Below are 15,987 nucleotides of genomic sequence, written 5' to 3'. Positions count from 1 at the left end.
CTCCCGCGTAGCGCTTCGCTGATCCGTCGCAGTTCGGATGGGGGGAGGGGTTGCGTATTCACTCAAACACGAGGAGCATAGCGGCCCCTCGTGGCTGCGGACGTCACACCAACTAATCCGCGGCGACGCCCGTGGTTCGAGCGAATCTATGTTTAGGGGGACTGCTCGTTTGAGAGGCAGCTCACTCTGATGGGTCTGTTGCTACCGCTGCCAATGATGACACTAATGACGTACATGCGTGTGTCGAACTTCTGCCGCACCGTACGTAGCCACCGGCGCCAATCAGAGGTGCGGGGGAAAGACAAATAATAGTCGTAGTATATCGACGATCACACTGATGGTGATGTCGCTGACGACGATTCTGATGATGATGTTAACAATGTTATTGATCTCCCCCCACCCCCCCCCCCCCCAGCCGTCCCCCTCATCGAGACGCCTCACAGGCCACGCGCGCACTCCTCTCGCTTGGAGCTGAAGTGGTCGAAGTGCGACTTCCAGTCCAGCATGTAGCCGCTCCAGCGGGAGAACTCCTCCTTCCACTGGCGCTCGGCCTCGTCCAGCGTGGCTGTGGGAAAAACACGCAAAGGCAAAGGTCCCCTCCCACACCCCGCGTAGCCTTTAACGGACTGTTGGACAAGTGCTGTTCGGCAAGTAGCACCTACAGGAGGCCCAAGACTGGTTCAGATAATCTTCACTGATATTGGCCGTGAGCGGGAATCGAACTCAGGTCGCCAGGTTCGTAGCGCAGCATGCTAACCAAAGCTGTCAGTGAGCACCTATGAGGGCCGGCACAGCACACGAGGAGGTGGGTGGCCAACAACACGCCCGGCCATAGCCTTTTTCTCCTGAGTGACGATGTTTACACACCGCACCGAGGAGAGGACCAGGACCAGTTCAGATAATCGTTACTACTATGGGCCGTGAGGAGAATCGAATTAGGGTCACCGGATACGTAGTACAGCACGCTAACCGCTACACTACCACTCCCCTCACACACACACAAAAAGAGAAAAACAAAGATCCCCTGCATAGGCTTAACATACTGTTAGGGCAAGTGCTGTTAGCGAGAACCTATGAAGGCTGGAATGGCACACGAGGGGGTGGGTGGCCAGCACCACGCTCGGCCACCTTTGTCTCCCCAGTGGCGATGATTTTACACACCGCACCAGGTACTCATTTGAGGCTGAGTCGACCTAGGGGAGGCCCAGGACCAGTTCAGACAATCGTCACTGGTGTTGGCCGTGAGCGGGAATCGAACTCGAGCGGCTGGATTCATAGCACATTAACTCTCACACACACATGCACACACGCACACACACATGCACACACGCACGTGTCCGCACCGGTGCTCTGCATGAGCTTGGGCATGAAGCGGTTCCAGAAGGCGCACTGCTGCGAGCGGAGCCCCGTCTGCACACGCGCAGAGAACCCCCCCAGGGCCATGATCTGGGGGTTCTCCGCAGAGAAGGTGGGCCACTCCGTGCCCCCCAGTCCAGCCGGATTCCTGGGGGGCGCGGTGGGGGGAAGGGGGAGGGCAGGCACACGCACCGAGAGACGCGGGGGATGTTTCAACGATCGCTGTGTGCCGGTGTTACGCTGAGGAGCTGTGCGTAACCCAACCGGTAGCATGTATTGCATATTTACAGGTTGGCGTAACAAATTGGACTAAATGTGAAGCATTAACCGCCCCCCCACCCCTCACTGGGATCTTTGCGCTTGTGGGTGCACAGCAATGGCATCACCTCACTCTGTTTAAGGCCGGAAACACGATTCTGGCAATCACCTGACGATCTTACACGAACATACTTTTTGTTATCGTGAATAATATTGGTCGCGAAAGCCTACGTGTTAAATTAGTCTGCGTCTGTTTGACGCATTGTGTTCTGAATCTGGTTGCCAATAGGATGCACCATTTCGAGCGTGCGGACGCGTGCATTTTCACTCGTACGTCATATCGAAACGAGATGGGAAGAATTGCGTTAACACAGTCGGGCAGCAGTGTTGCTGCACGTGTGGCTGCCTCGAATCCAGCTACTGTGGAGGCAGCAGCAGCAGTGAGGGGTTGGTGGACGTTAATAAACTCCCTTCCATGCCAGCGTCAATGAGGAGCCATACCCTGGCTCGCCAGGAGAATGTGGTTACAGAAAACTGTGGGATAATAGGAATATAATCTGTTCCTTCCGTAAGTGTTGCCCCTTCGCATGCGTATTTCCTCCCACGTGTATAAACACTCAGTAATTGGCTGCTAATGTCTTTAATATGTAGGGAACCACAGAGCTTGGGCAATTGGTAGCGCGAGCCCACCGCCTGGCTGGCTACTGCCTCCCGCTCGTCCGTGGTTCTTCCTCCTGGTGCATCTCTCTCTCTGTCGGGAGTGACCCAGTACCGTGCGGTAGCCGTCACATGCAGCCTTACAAGTTGCAATTATGATCATCGTCATCATTATTATTGTGGAGTTGGCATCACTTTGCGTACGCACTGCGCATTACGAGCCGCAAAGTCACCGGTAAAACCTCCCATGCGTCAAACCCCACGAGCATCGCCTGCCCCCCCACTATTTAAAAACAAAAAAAAATATTTTACCAAGTAAGGTCCACTGAGCTATATATAGCTCTGTTTCAGAACGCAACACAGCCAACAAATGCTTGCTCCACGAAAGTGGCTGATCATCACGTGGAAATAGCAGCCAAATACTCTAAACGCTTGATGTTGATTTTAAATGTGGAGGGAAAAACCGGAGGATCTAGAGAAAAATCCACGCGACTATGGGGAAAACATGCAAACTCCAAATATACAGCAGCAGGCGTCAAGGTCCGGATCGGACCCACAACCTCCTGCATACCAGGCGAGGTAGTTGCCATCTCCTAGCCACCGCGGCGCCCCACTACTCCGTTCCACCCGCACACCCCACGCGTTTCCTCTTCTCACCCGGTCTTGGCGAAGTTGGCCCAGTAGCGCATGATGTTTCGGCTGAGCGCAAGCTCTTCGGCCGTGTAGTTGAGGCCCTGGTCGACGGGCAGACCAAACACAAACTCGATCTCGTAGCCGTGCACGACGCCCATCCACTCGGGCCACGCCATGTTGGAGGCACGGTGCTCGAAGCGGTACACATAGACGGCGCCGCCACGGGCCGCGTGGACCCGGGCGGCCTCCTGCACGGGGCATACCACGTTCAGGTCGCCCACCATGGCGTCGAGCGCGTCGCGGTTCTTCACGCGGTTGTGCTCGTCGTTCCAGTCCGTGTACTGCAGCACGGCGGCGTCGCGGCCCAGGTCGCTGATGTACGGCAGGCACATGCCGATGGCCTGCAGGAACTGCTCGCGTGTGATCAGGCTGTCGGCGTCCTTGCTGAAGCCCGGCACCTCGTAGACGAGGAAGAAGGAGCCCTCGTTGAGGTTGACGCCCACCAGCAGGTCCGTGTGGTTGAACGCGCCGCGGTCGACCAGCGTGGACGGCGCCTCGGCGATGAAGTCGCCGTCCACCACCGGCACGAACGGGAAGCGGAAGACGCTCGTCACACCAATCACGCTCCATTCGTTGTCGATGATCTGCGCCACGGGGTTCGGCGTTGTTCATTAACGAGAATAACGACTTATTTTTACACGGCGCCCCTTTGTTGACAAAGCGCAACCAGCTGTGCGAGTTGATTTATTGTTGGTCAGATCGCCGTGTAGGTATCACGTCAATTGCTTTGCTAGAACGTTGCACCACCCAGCGGCAGAGCCGATCACATCTGTGGAGGCAGTGGCTAGGGTTGGTGGATCACGCACAGATGGTTGTGAAACTCCCTTCCCGTGGGCGTCGAGGAGCCATACCCTAGCTCGCCGCCAGGCCGTACAGCAAAGTGTGCACTGACATCATCTGTCGCTTCTGTGTGGGGTAGAGCGTTGCTCCCTCACACAAGGCGTGGGTTGTCTCTGGGTGCTCTGGTTTCACGCCCATTAATTGGTTGAAAACAACATCTTAAAAAAATCTAATTTAGAGGTACCCTCCTCAAATAGAGTAATTGGATTCTCCTGCAAGATTAATTATTCTGTTTTGTGAGTGGTGACGAACAGCCAAACACCCCTTGTGCGATCGCCGCTTTGCCAGAATAACAACACACTGCACGCGTGCTCTACGTGTCTGTACACGGAATTTGCTCTGGGTTGTCACACGCATTGCATCGTGATCGGAGGGGGGTGACCCCAGCGCCGACTGGGCACATGAGACCACCAGTGACTGCTTCAAATGTGGATTCTCTTATCTTATCTCAACTGCATTTATATAGTGCATTAACCAAGGCAATTTACAGATAATTAATAATGTTACATATGAATGTAATATTGGAGATGAGGTGAATAAAATAGATGTGAGGAGGCGATGGGGGCAAATCTGTGATGTGTGAATTCATTTAAAGCAAAATTGATAACAGTAAACGATGATGAATGGATTGAATGAATGGGGAAAGGGAATATGAAGAGGGAAAAGTAACGGTGATGGTTATAAGGGGGAGAATAAGGGGGTCGTGGGGTGATCTCGGGAACAAGAAGTGAGTTTCGAGTGAGGAGCGGAAACTAGTGAGCGAAGGCGACTGTTTAATGTGGAGGGGAAGTTTGTTCCAGTGAAGGGGGACGGGCGAGAAGAGAGAGAGAGCGACAGCGTGGATTGAGCACAAGACGAAGGCGGAACGTCCTTGAGAAAACTTTTGTACTCAAAAATAAATAACGAAGAAAATCCTAAAAATTCTACAAAGCTCTTACGAGAAGAGGCAAACGCACCCAGAAGCCACTGCTGTTTTTGGCATTCGCTCGGCCAATGAGAGCGACGCACGCTCGAGCCAACCAGCCAGCATGAGTAAAACAAAATTGTTTAATCTATTTGTTTAGTCGGCCTGAGAACTGACACGAGACGAGGAAAGAGTCTCAGGCTCCACCTGCAAGAGACCTAGCTAGGATGAAGCCTGGTCTCCCCGCCCTCCATATGAGGGGAGTACAATAAGGTCCACCCCTCGCCACCCCCCCTCCTCCCCCTATGGGGATAGACAGGACAGCAGTTCCTCACGAACCACCGGGGTTTTCAGTAAACCTCACCCCCGCGGTTGGCGAGGGATTGCTGTGTAGTCAATCACAGCCCCGCGGAACTTTTGTCGACAATAAGTTCACTCGGTGCGTGTCGGTCCCCCCCTACTTGTGTCCCTCTCCCCTTGATGTTTACACACCAAGTACTTATATAAGGCTGAGTCGACCTAGAGTAGGACCAGGACGGGTTCAGATAATCGTCACTGGTGTGAGCGGGTCGCCGGGTTTGTAGCGCAGCGGTACGCTAACCCCTACACTACGACTCCCCCTGAGCACTGTGCTCCAACAGTCTCCTGCTCGCAGCCCCCGCGTGTGTGTGTGGGGCGTCCCGAGTTCAATTCCCGCTCACGGCCAACACCGGTGACGATAATCTGAACTGGTCCTAGGCCTCCCCGAGGTCGAATAAGCCTCAAATGAGTACCTGGTGCGGTGTGTAATCATCACCGGTCAGGAGGAAATAGCGGCCAGGCATGGTGTTGACCACCCACCCCCTCGTGTGCCGGCCTTTATAGGAGTTCGCTAACAGCACTTGCTCCGACAGTCTGTTCAGTCTATACGGGGGATCTTTGACTTTGCCCAGTTCTCCTCCACCATCTTTGGGACCCGGGCCTTTAGTCTGCACAGTTTTTGCAACCACCACACCTCCCCACACCTCCCCACCCCTCCCACGGTCTGTGCCTCATGCCGGGTCTCTTGGTGCGTTGCTTCACCCACTCGGTGGGGCACTGCAACCACTCTACCCCCCCCCCTTCTCAAAACTCGGTTGCATGGGGGGGGGGGGTTCGGGACTTGTATCCGCGGAGTTTCTGTACAACCGCCTCCCCACGACACGGTTTGTGCTCTGTACTGGGCTCCTATTTAAATATTTAAAGAAAAAAAAGTTAAATAAATCGTGACGTTTATGGTTTTCATCATAATGTTTATGTTGGGTTGGGTTGGATCACGTAAATATTAAATGTCGTTCCACCACCACCACCCGACACAGCCAATGAGTAAGGCTTGTCACATGAACAATTAGTTACTACTCCAACACACCGATGTGTTGGAGAGTAAACCCACAATATCTCGAAATCATAACAATGATGTCAACGTGTAATGCTGCCACCACAACATTTACAATTTGAGTACTGTGACGTTTCGCTGGTATTTACACATCCAGCATCGTCGGTGGCCGGAACTAGGGCAGAGTTCACATATATCCAGCGACCATACAAACCAGCTCCCCACAAACGGTGAACCGTCCCCCCCCCCCCCCGTGACGTCCTCCCATCCCCCCTCCCCCCTCACCCCCTGCCCCTGCCCCCACCTGCTGCGGCGGGCACGAGTGCAGGCAGCGCACCAGCTCCGCATCGTCCCCCGTGGGGCAGGAGAGGGCGGCGGCGAGCGCCCGCGCCCTCCGGCGCGCCTCCTCGTCGCTGATCGTCACCCAGGGCGCGTTGGGCGCGCCGCTCTGCATGATGGCGCGCGTCACATAGCGCCGGCTCCGCGGTGACAGCACGTGCAACCCCACGGATGCGGCGCCGGCGCTCTCGCCGAACACCGTCACCGACGCCGGGTTGCCGCCGAACGCCTCCGCGTTCTCGTGCACCCAGCGCAGCGCCAGTTGCTGGTCGAAGAGGCCCGCGTTGCCCGGCGCCTCGGCGCTGCCGGGCAGAGCCAAGAAGCCGAGGGCGCCCACGCGGTAGTTCATGGAAACCACCACGACACCCTCGCTGTAGGCCAGGTACTTGCCATCGTAGACGTCCAGCGACGAGGTGCCGTAGACGAAGCCGCCGCCGTAGATCCACACCATGACGCTGGCGTTGCGCGGGCGCGGCGAGGGCACCCAGAGCGTGAGCATCAGGCAGTCCTCGCTCATGGGCGTGTTGGCGTTCCACATCTCCGTGCCCCAGAATCCCGGGAAGGCCATGTCCATGTACTGGAAGCACGAGTGGGGCGGCTGCGTGGCGCGCAGGGTGCCAGGCCAAGGCTTGCGCGGCTCCGGGGGCAGGAAGCGGCGCTCGCCCTCCGGGGGTTCGCCGTAGGGGACGCCCGAGAAGACGACGACGGAGCCGGTGAGGACGGGCGCGCGGCGGCCCATGACGCGGCCGGCGCGCGTCACCGCGAACAGCTCGCGCTCATCGTGCTGCTGCTGGGATGCCGGGCACGGCGATGCGCACAGCAGCAGGAGCAGCAGCAGCGGCGGCAAGGGCAGCAGCGGCAGCAGCGGCAGCAACGGCGGAGTCGTAAGAGACGGGGGAGGCATCGTGCAGGAGGAGGATGAGGAGCGACGCGGCGAGACTGCCGGGCCCACTCTTTGTTGGAGCGACACCGGGGCGGGAGACGGTGGGATCGGTCGAATGTTGGATTTTTGGGGAGGTTCGATGGGATTGAGCTGCGTGAGGTTTGGCGAGGCGAGGTTTGGTATTTTTTGTCGATATCAGGTTCGATGAGACGGTATTACAATTCACAGTGTTAAGGTTCAAATGACAATAACATAATATCTATATAAATGTGGTTCAAATAAATAGGACGAGAATTTGGTCAATAAAATTTAATTTGGTTCGAATGTGATTATACTTTGCTTTGAGGAGGATAAAGCTGCTGCAATTTGGTTAAATTGCCTTTGCGACGAAGCAAGAACCAGCGCGTTGCAAGCGTACGGTCAACAACAATGCACTCGTGTCTGCTCTGGCGCTCACGCGCACGCCCCGTTTGGCGGTCACAGGAGTATCGGACGACTTGTCGGGACGATCTTCTGGCCGTCACGAGCGGCGACACGAAGAGCCCTTCCCCGCTGCCCCACCCCGGCTCGCCGGCGTCGCCGCCGAGTGAAGCCTGTGGCGGCCCCGTGAGGCTGCAGACGCCAGCGGGCGACCACCCGAGCCTGCCCGGACGCGTGTCCCCACAGCGGCGCAAGAGATCCGGAACGCCTCTCCAATGTTTTCGGTTCAGTTCCAGGCACGACGATGAACGTCTCGACTCCCAGCGTCGCGGCTTGCGGTCACCCGGGTCCTGCGCAACCACAGAGATGGGTGGGGGGGGGGGGGTGAGGTGAGCGTGGGAGAGGGGGGAGAAGGGAAAGGAAAAGGGTGAGGGGAGGTGACGGGAGATGACCGCTCGACAGTAACACTGAGTGCACGTGCACTCAACCACCGCGACGCGCTCACTCACCCACTCACTCACTTAACCACACACTCACGAACCCACCCACTTCAAACCCACACAAAGACAAAGATCACCCGCATACTCTTTGGTTCTTTTGGTAAAGTCACGTAGGTATAAAAATAAAACAAAAAATAATATATCACGACGTGTTGATCGCAACACAAGGGGTCGTCCTCAGGCGGAAAAAAATATCCAGCAGTAGAACTGCTGAACCAGCGAGAGAGCTGTTACGACAAGAGGTTATTTATGTGGCGATGGGCAAGCAAGCGGGGTCTGAGCTGGAAAGGAATTCCATCCCCGGACGCAAGCACGTCAGTTGTGTTAATGGGGGAGATTAGGTAAAGAGAGATTAGGGAGAGAGATAAGCATGAAATGAGCTTTCGTCGCCGAATAAGAGTATCGTCCCCGCATATGCGCACAGCAGCAGTGTTAATGGGAGATTAGCACTATGTTGATGGGAAAGATTAGGTAGGGAGATTAGGGGGATTAGCACGTTAATGGCGCTGCCAACTGCGCTGTTAGAGGGAAGCGCGTCCACGCAAGAGAACCACTGCAAAGGTGGTCGCACCAGTGAGACACAAAGCCCATCACACAGCCAGAACCATCGGCACATCAAGGCTAAGGGAACAGAGGTGGCCATGTTAGTGAGACCCCAGCTCGTTAATGCAGAGGTACCTAAAAGGGCAATGCAACTCAGAGAGTCGGAGATAACAGCCAGATGGCAGGGAAGAATGGAAGCACCACAGCAAGTTATGACTTTGCTTGGTTAATGACGTCCTTCCAATGATTGCTCAGCTTATACCCATCTCCTCAGTTGAAATTGTCTCTGTGTTTATATATCTGGATGGCTTCTTGGACAAATCTTTGATAGTAACCCGAAGGTTTGCAGAGTACCTTGGTCTCGGAAAAAACAATATTGTGCGAGCCCACTGCATTATAACAATGATCAGCCACTGCAGAGGTATTGGTTCTGCCGTGTTTCAAATCTGCCTTAAAAATGGCAGTTAAACTAAAGATTGAACCGCCTCTATGGGGAGGGTTTCCACACATCTGTTAGAGCTTTTAACAGACTGCGAGACAAGAAGGCTCACATGATCGAGTCGCTCACCTTTCCCAAGAGATGCCACGAGAGCAAGGTAATACCGATCGCATTTACACTTACATCTGCTGCTGTCACTTCTCCTAACGCTAAACGGATCTTGTTCAAAGCTAGCCTATCGCTAATCTCAGAGAGGATAAGACTGTTCCGTTTCGAACTTGATAATTTAGACAAATGTCTCTTACAATCACACTTAGCATTAACAGATAAAATGTCCACATCTGATTGGGACCTTGTAGATATCATGACTGTTTCTTCTGCCATGACAATGTCAACTAAATGGCATGTTAACTTGATTGCTAAAATAAAAACATCCTGTCAAAAAATAAGCCAGATCCACACGTTAAAAAGTTAGATTTTAACAAGATTGTCATCAATCAGAGTAACAGCCCAATTTTGATAGCCTAAAATCGGTACTAGCTAGAGGGCTGGACTTTGCAGTCACCCACAAACACATCCCAGTGAATGATAGCATTGCCCAGATTGACGTAGCCCTCAAAAGTTTAGGTCATATCCCAGCAGACGTGGCAAGATCTGAAATCGCCGCCATTCTCAAAAAGGCTAAGAAACCTATTAGTAACATCAGCAGGGACGAGCGCTCTGAACTCGCTCAATTGAAAAAGAGAGGTGACATTGTCATCCTTTCAGCCAACAAAGGCAATGTCACGGTCGTCATGGATAAAACCACATACAACAACAACATCCATGACCTTCTTAATGATGGCAGTTATACTAAAATCAACAAAGATCCTACCAACCGCCTGGCTATAAAAACCACCAATATCATCACTAAATCGACTTCTATAATCGCATCGAAAGACCAGCTCTCTCTAAAACCTTCAGCTGCTAGACCACCCAGATGTTATGGTCTTCCAAAAATCCATAAAGAAGATACTCCACTCCGTCCTATCGTTTCTACCATCAACTCACCTACCTACAAACTGGTCTAATTTCTCTCTGAGACCCTGCTTCCATTCACGGGCAAGACCACCTCAGCAGTACTTAATTCAGCTCACTTGGTTTCTCTAATCAAGGACATTTCACTGTCTCCAGATGATTTGCTTGTCAGCTTCGATGTAGTCTCTCTGTTCACCAAGGTACCTGTACCTGACACCATAGCAATCATTGAAGACTTGGTCCAACAGGGACTGGATCCTGATGTACCAACTTTGGTGAGGCACTGCCTTACCAACACTTACTTCATCTGGAATGATACATTCTACAAAAAAAATGAAGGTACCCCTATGGGTTCTCCCTTATCACCAGTGGTAGCGAATGTTTTCATGGAGAAATTTGAAACAGATGCCATCTTGACATCCACCCTACGTCCTTCCCTGTGGAAGAGATACGTAGAAGACACCTTCGTCATCTGGCCACATGGCCAGCCAGCACTGAACCATTTTTTCAACCACATCAATTCCATACACCTATCCATCAAATTCACCATGGAAGTGGAAAATGATGGCAAGCTACCATTCCTGGTTGTTTTGATCGTCTACAGGAAAACTACCCACACAGATTCCTATCTAAAGCCTGACTCCCACCACCATCCGGCCCAGAAGAACTCCCTGATCAAAACACTACACCATAGGGCCCGCTGCATCTCCGACCAGCGCCACCTAGCCAGTGAACTTGAGCACGTACACCAAGCCCTCAAGATGAGGACCCAATCAAAACCATAACCTTGCCATACATAGCAGGTGTTACCAGCAAGATTTCCAAAATCTTAAACAAACACAAGATCCAGGTCCGATTCAATACAGTACACAAAATCCGTGATTTGATCCCATCTGTGAAGGATGTCATTCCTGACATGCAATACCCTGGTGTCTACAAATTAAGTTGCGTCTGCGGCAGCAGTTACATTGGGGAAACGAAACGACATGTCTCGGACCGTGTTTGCGAACACAAGGCAGATTTGAAACACGGCAGAACCAATACCTCTGCTGTGACTGATCATTGTTATAATGCAGTGGGTTTGCACGATATAGTTTTTTTCCGAGACCAATGTACTCTGCAAACTTTCAGGTTACCATCAAAGATTTGTCCATTAAGCTATCCAGATATATAAACACAGAGACAATTTCAACAGAGAAGTTGGATATAAGCTGAGCAATCATTGGAAGGACGTCATTAACCAAGCAAAGTCGTAACTTGCTGTGGTGCTTCCATTCTTTCCTGCCGTTTGACTGTTATCTCCGACTCTCTGAGTTGCATTGCCCTTTTAGGTACCTCTGCATTAACGAGCTGGGGTCTCACTAACATGGCCACTTCTGTTCCCTTAGACTTGATGTGCCGATGGTTCTGGCTGTGTGATGGGCTTTGTGTCTCACTGACGCCACCACCGTTGCGGTGTTTCCCTTGCATGGACGCGCTAGTCTCACATCGCAGTTGGCAGCGCCGCAGCTTGTGTTAGACATAGACATGACATTAACTTACTAATCCCCCTAATGTTCATGCCTAATCTCTCCCATCAACATAATGCTAATCTCCCATTAACACTGCTGTTGTGCACATATACGCGAATGATACTCTTATGCACGACGGAAGCTCATTTCATGCTAATCTCTCTCCCTAATCTCTCTTTCCCTAATCTCCCCCATTAACACAACTGACGTGCTTGCGTCCGGGGATGGAATTCCTTTCCAGCTCAGACCCCGCTTGCTTGCCCATCGCCACATAAATAACCTCTTGTTGTAACAGCTCTCTCGCTGGTTCAGAAGTCCCACTGCTGGATTATTTTTTCCGCTTGAGGACGACTGCTTGTGTTGCGATCGAAACGTCGTGATATATTATTATTTTATTTGTTTTTATACCGACGTGATTTTACCGAAAGAACCAAAGAGTATGGATTCCTGCAGTCACGACATCTTCAAATCAAGATCACCCGTATAGCCTTAACCTATGATGGCCAGCACGGCACACAAGTGGCCAGCACCACGTCTGGCCACCTTCGTCGCCTGAGTGACGATGATTAAACTCTTGAGGCTGAATCAACCGAGGGGAGGCCCAGGACTGGATCAGATAATCGTCACGTGGTGTTGGCCGTGAGCGGGAATCAAACTCCGGGTGGTTTGGATCAAAAGTGCAACGCGCTAACTGCTGCACTACCGCTCATCACACTCTCACCCACACGCTCACCCATCCACTCACCACACTGCAGGTCACCTCACTTCTCTTTCTGCTTCTTCCCTCGCACCGCTCCACTGTTGAATCCCCATCCTCCCATCATCACCACCATCATCTTCCCCCCCCAATCTCTTATAATAGCCTCGCTCAATTCCAGAAACGTATATGTTACAACCTTAATTAGTGCCGTTTGTTGCTGGCCATCGGACGTGTGGGGCCAATTGGGCCCATGCTCAGCAACGGTGCGAACACTCCCGAATCAGCTTCGTTCGTTGCTTACGCTGCCATTTGCGCTGGAGATCACTTTGGTGAAGTGCAAAAGCGCTTTGGATGTCTTCCTCGTCATTTTCCAATGACACTCGCTGGCTGACTTTGCAATCGACAACACATCAGCACCCACACTATGACATATCAGCAACACGAAAAACGATTTTACATTAACAACGTTACTATCATCAACACCACGTGCATAAATATTAACAACAGCTGTACAACCATTATAACCATAACTACAACCACGTAACCATACACATAACAGCAACATTATAACCACAACTAAACCGAACATAACTACAACATACACTCGTTATAACCACAACCATGATCACATAACCACAACCATTACCAAGTAACCACAACCGCTACATTCTAAGGATAAGCACCACATAACCACAACTATAATCACCGCACTATAACCACAATATAACCACAACCGAAGCAATATAATCACCACAGCCACCAAAACCACGACATTATATCCACAACCGTAATCACATTCTAACCATAACCATGAGCACACAATCATAACTGCATGCTAACCATATTTTAACCATTACCATATTGTAACTCCAACTACATTATAACCACAACTCTGACTACATTATAACCACAACCATGAGCGAGTAATCACAACTATGAGCACATTCTAAATCACAACGACTCCCATTCTAAAGCCACAGCCATAACCACATTACAACCACAAGCACATTCAAACCATAACCGCATTATATATCCACAACTGCAAAAGCAATCTACCCACAACCACGCCCACAACCGCTGCGGGTGCAATGGGAGCTGGCGTGATGCCGCTTCTCCCGCCGAATCTGGACCCAACCAAATTTCACTTTGCTTGGGCCGCTTCAGCAGCGCACGCTCGTCGGTTACAATGAAGCGACGCCGGGGCGCTCAAATTTGCTTTGTACATTCCCAAACGTTTGGACACAGTTTTGCCGGGAGTGTCGCCAGCAAGAGAGTGTGGTGCATTGGCTTCTCACGCCAACGTGCCGTCCGGGGGAATCCAGAGCATGACGGACGGACACGTGTGAATTACACACGTAGATTCCTAAACACATGTTAATGAGTTCACCCAGCAGTCGATAGACAAAGGCTAATGATGATAAGTCTGGCACAGCACACAATGGTGGGTGGGGGGTGATGTAGCCAGCACCACGTTCAGCTACCTTTGTGTTCCCAGCACGAGTGCTCACACACTGCACCGGACACTCTTGTTGAGGCCGCATTGACCTAGTTTTCGGAAAAGGACCTCTATAGATACCACTGGTCGCTGGTGTTAACTCTGGCAGAGATGTGGAAGCAGAATACACCACCTAGGGTTGCTCTCACCTATTCCACCACAGAGTGAAGTCTGACACTGTGAGCTCGTGGGCTATCGCCAGAACTGTGCAGTCCCCTTGCAATCCAGTTCAACAAAGCAGTCAATACCAGTGCCAGATCTCGGTACCACCCAAGTGGGTGGGTGACAGGCGGCAACTCTTGTGGGTGAGTGGGTGAATGGGTGAGTGAGTGGGTGAGTTGGTGAGTGAGTGAATGGGTTGGTCAGTATATATATGTTGAACTTTTTTCACACCGTACGTAGATCACCGTGCTAATCGGAGTGGGTGAGTAAGGGAGTGGGGAGCGATAGAGCATTGGTTAGCTACGAACCCGGTGACCCGATTTCGATTCCCACCCAATGCCAACACCAGTGACAATTATTTGAACCGGTCCTGGGACAGCTGCCACTGGGGGTGCCCTGGGCCAGACCACACAGCAGCAATCACCGCCCCTGGGCTATAGATCAAAGCAGGGCATTGGGATGTTTTCAGATGAGATGCGCTTTAAATCCGCTTAGCGTTTAAGCGAGCACCACCACACATGCACGTATAATTAAGATTATTATTACTACTTAATTTGGAGCTTTCGTGACTGCAGGAATTACTCTTTGGTTATTTCGGTAAAGTCACGTATAAAGAGAAAATAATAAATTAAATACTAGCATACGCCGTTTCGATTGCTTGTGTTGCAATCGAAACGTCGTATGCTAGTATTTAATTTATTATTTTATCTTTATACGTGGCTTTACCGAAAGAACCATATAATTATTATTACTACAATAATGATATTATTGATGAGCACACGGTTTTGGGGTGTTGCCTCGAGTGATGTCTGCACGGCGGGGGGGGTTCGAGAAATGCCCCAGGGGCACTCTTTGTGTGCGAGGGAGTCGTGGGGGAGGGGGGGTGGGCTGAACGGAGCAAGTCGCGGCAATGCATTCCAGTTAACTGAGTTCCGCCTGGAGAGAGCGCGATGATTTACGATAGTGGCGAAGATCCCCCATGTGTGGCCTTTAAAAGGCTGATGGGTTGCAAGTGCTGTTAGCGAGCAGCAGCACTTACGAAGGCCGGCACGGCACACGAAGGGGGTGGGTGGCCAGCACCACGCCCGGCCGCCTTTACCTCCCCCAGGGCCGATGTTTGCACACTGCAGCAGGTACTCATTTTAAGGCTAAGCCGGCCTAGTGAAGGTACAGGACCGGCTCAGATCATCTCTGTCGCCAATGTTAACCGTGAGTGGTGAATCGAACTTGGGTCATAGCGGAGTACATGAACCGCTACGCCACCGCTCCCCACACCAACACTCGTCACTCCGACACGCTCATCGCTCACCCTGACACGCGCACGCACACACACACGCATGGACACACACGCACGCACACACACACGAATGGACACACACGCACGCACACACACACGCATGGACACACACACGCATGGACACACACACACGCAGGCACAAACACACGCATGAACACACGCACGCACAAACACACACGCATGGACACACACGAACACACACACACATGGACACCGCCAATTTTGACGTCTGACGGAAAGGTTCCCATTTGAAATTCTAATGCCTCTCGTGTCGCGGCACAGACTGACATTTACACAGAATTAGCGTTCGCGTGGCCACCAGCCAGCCCGTGCAGGGCTCGACTGGCGCATTAAACACCCCACCGCACGGATTCCGCCACTGCCTTCGTCTGGCTCTGTGAGCCTCGGGCATTGACAACGGAACTGACAAAATTATCAAGAGGTCATAGGAGGCCAGACGTGGGTCAATTTCAATACCCACAGGTCTCTGGGGTGTGTTTTTGTCCAGTCAGGATGACGCCTCAGTGGACACTGCAGAGTCAAAGTTACTCGGAACGAGTGCTGCGAATGGCCAAGACGAACAGCCCTTTCTAATCCACTGCTGGATGAGCGAGGGCCT

At 52.1% G+C, this 15,987-nt stretch overlaps 1 protein-coding gene across 4 annotated transcripts in view; it reads right to left on the bottom strand.

Moving 5' to 3' along the window:
- Positions 1-424: 424 nt before the first annotated feature.
- ACHE (acetylcholinesterase (Yt blood group)) overlaps positions 425-15,987 on the bottom strand; it is a 74,307-nt gene continuing 58,744 nt past the window's right edge. For all 4 annotated transcript variants that reach the window (XM_078876329.1, XM_078876331.1, XM_078876330.1 and 1 more), the window contains 4 exons: positions 6,367-8,054; positions 2,929-3,548; positions 1,344-1,504; positions 425-565 (listed from right to left, as the gene is read on the bottom strand). In XM_078876329.1, coding sequence (XP_078732455.1) covers positions 438-565; positions 1,344-1,504; positions 2,929-3,548; positions 6,367-7,305 — 1,848 coding nt within the window. In that variant the 5' untranslated portion in view covers positions 7,306-8,054 and the 3' untranslated portion in view covers positions 425-437. The remainder of the gene's footprint in view (positions 566-1,343; positions 1,505-2,928; positions 3,549-6,366; positions 8,055-15,987) is intronic.

The sequence above is a fragment of the Lampetra fluviatilis genome, chromosome 43, assembly GCF_964198595.1.
Source record: "Lampetra fluviatilis chromosome 43, kcLamFluv1.1, whole genome shotgun sequence".
Lineage (NCBI taxonomy): Eukaryota > Metazoa > Chordata > Hyperoartia > Petromyzontiformes > Petromyzontidae > Lampetra > Lampetra fluviatilis.
Note: the sequence above shows the minus strand (reverse complement) of the source record. Positions and strands in the feature narration are given on the sequence as shown.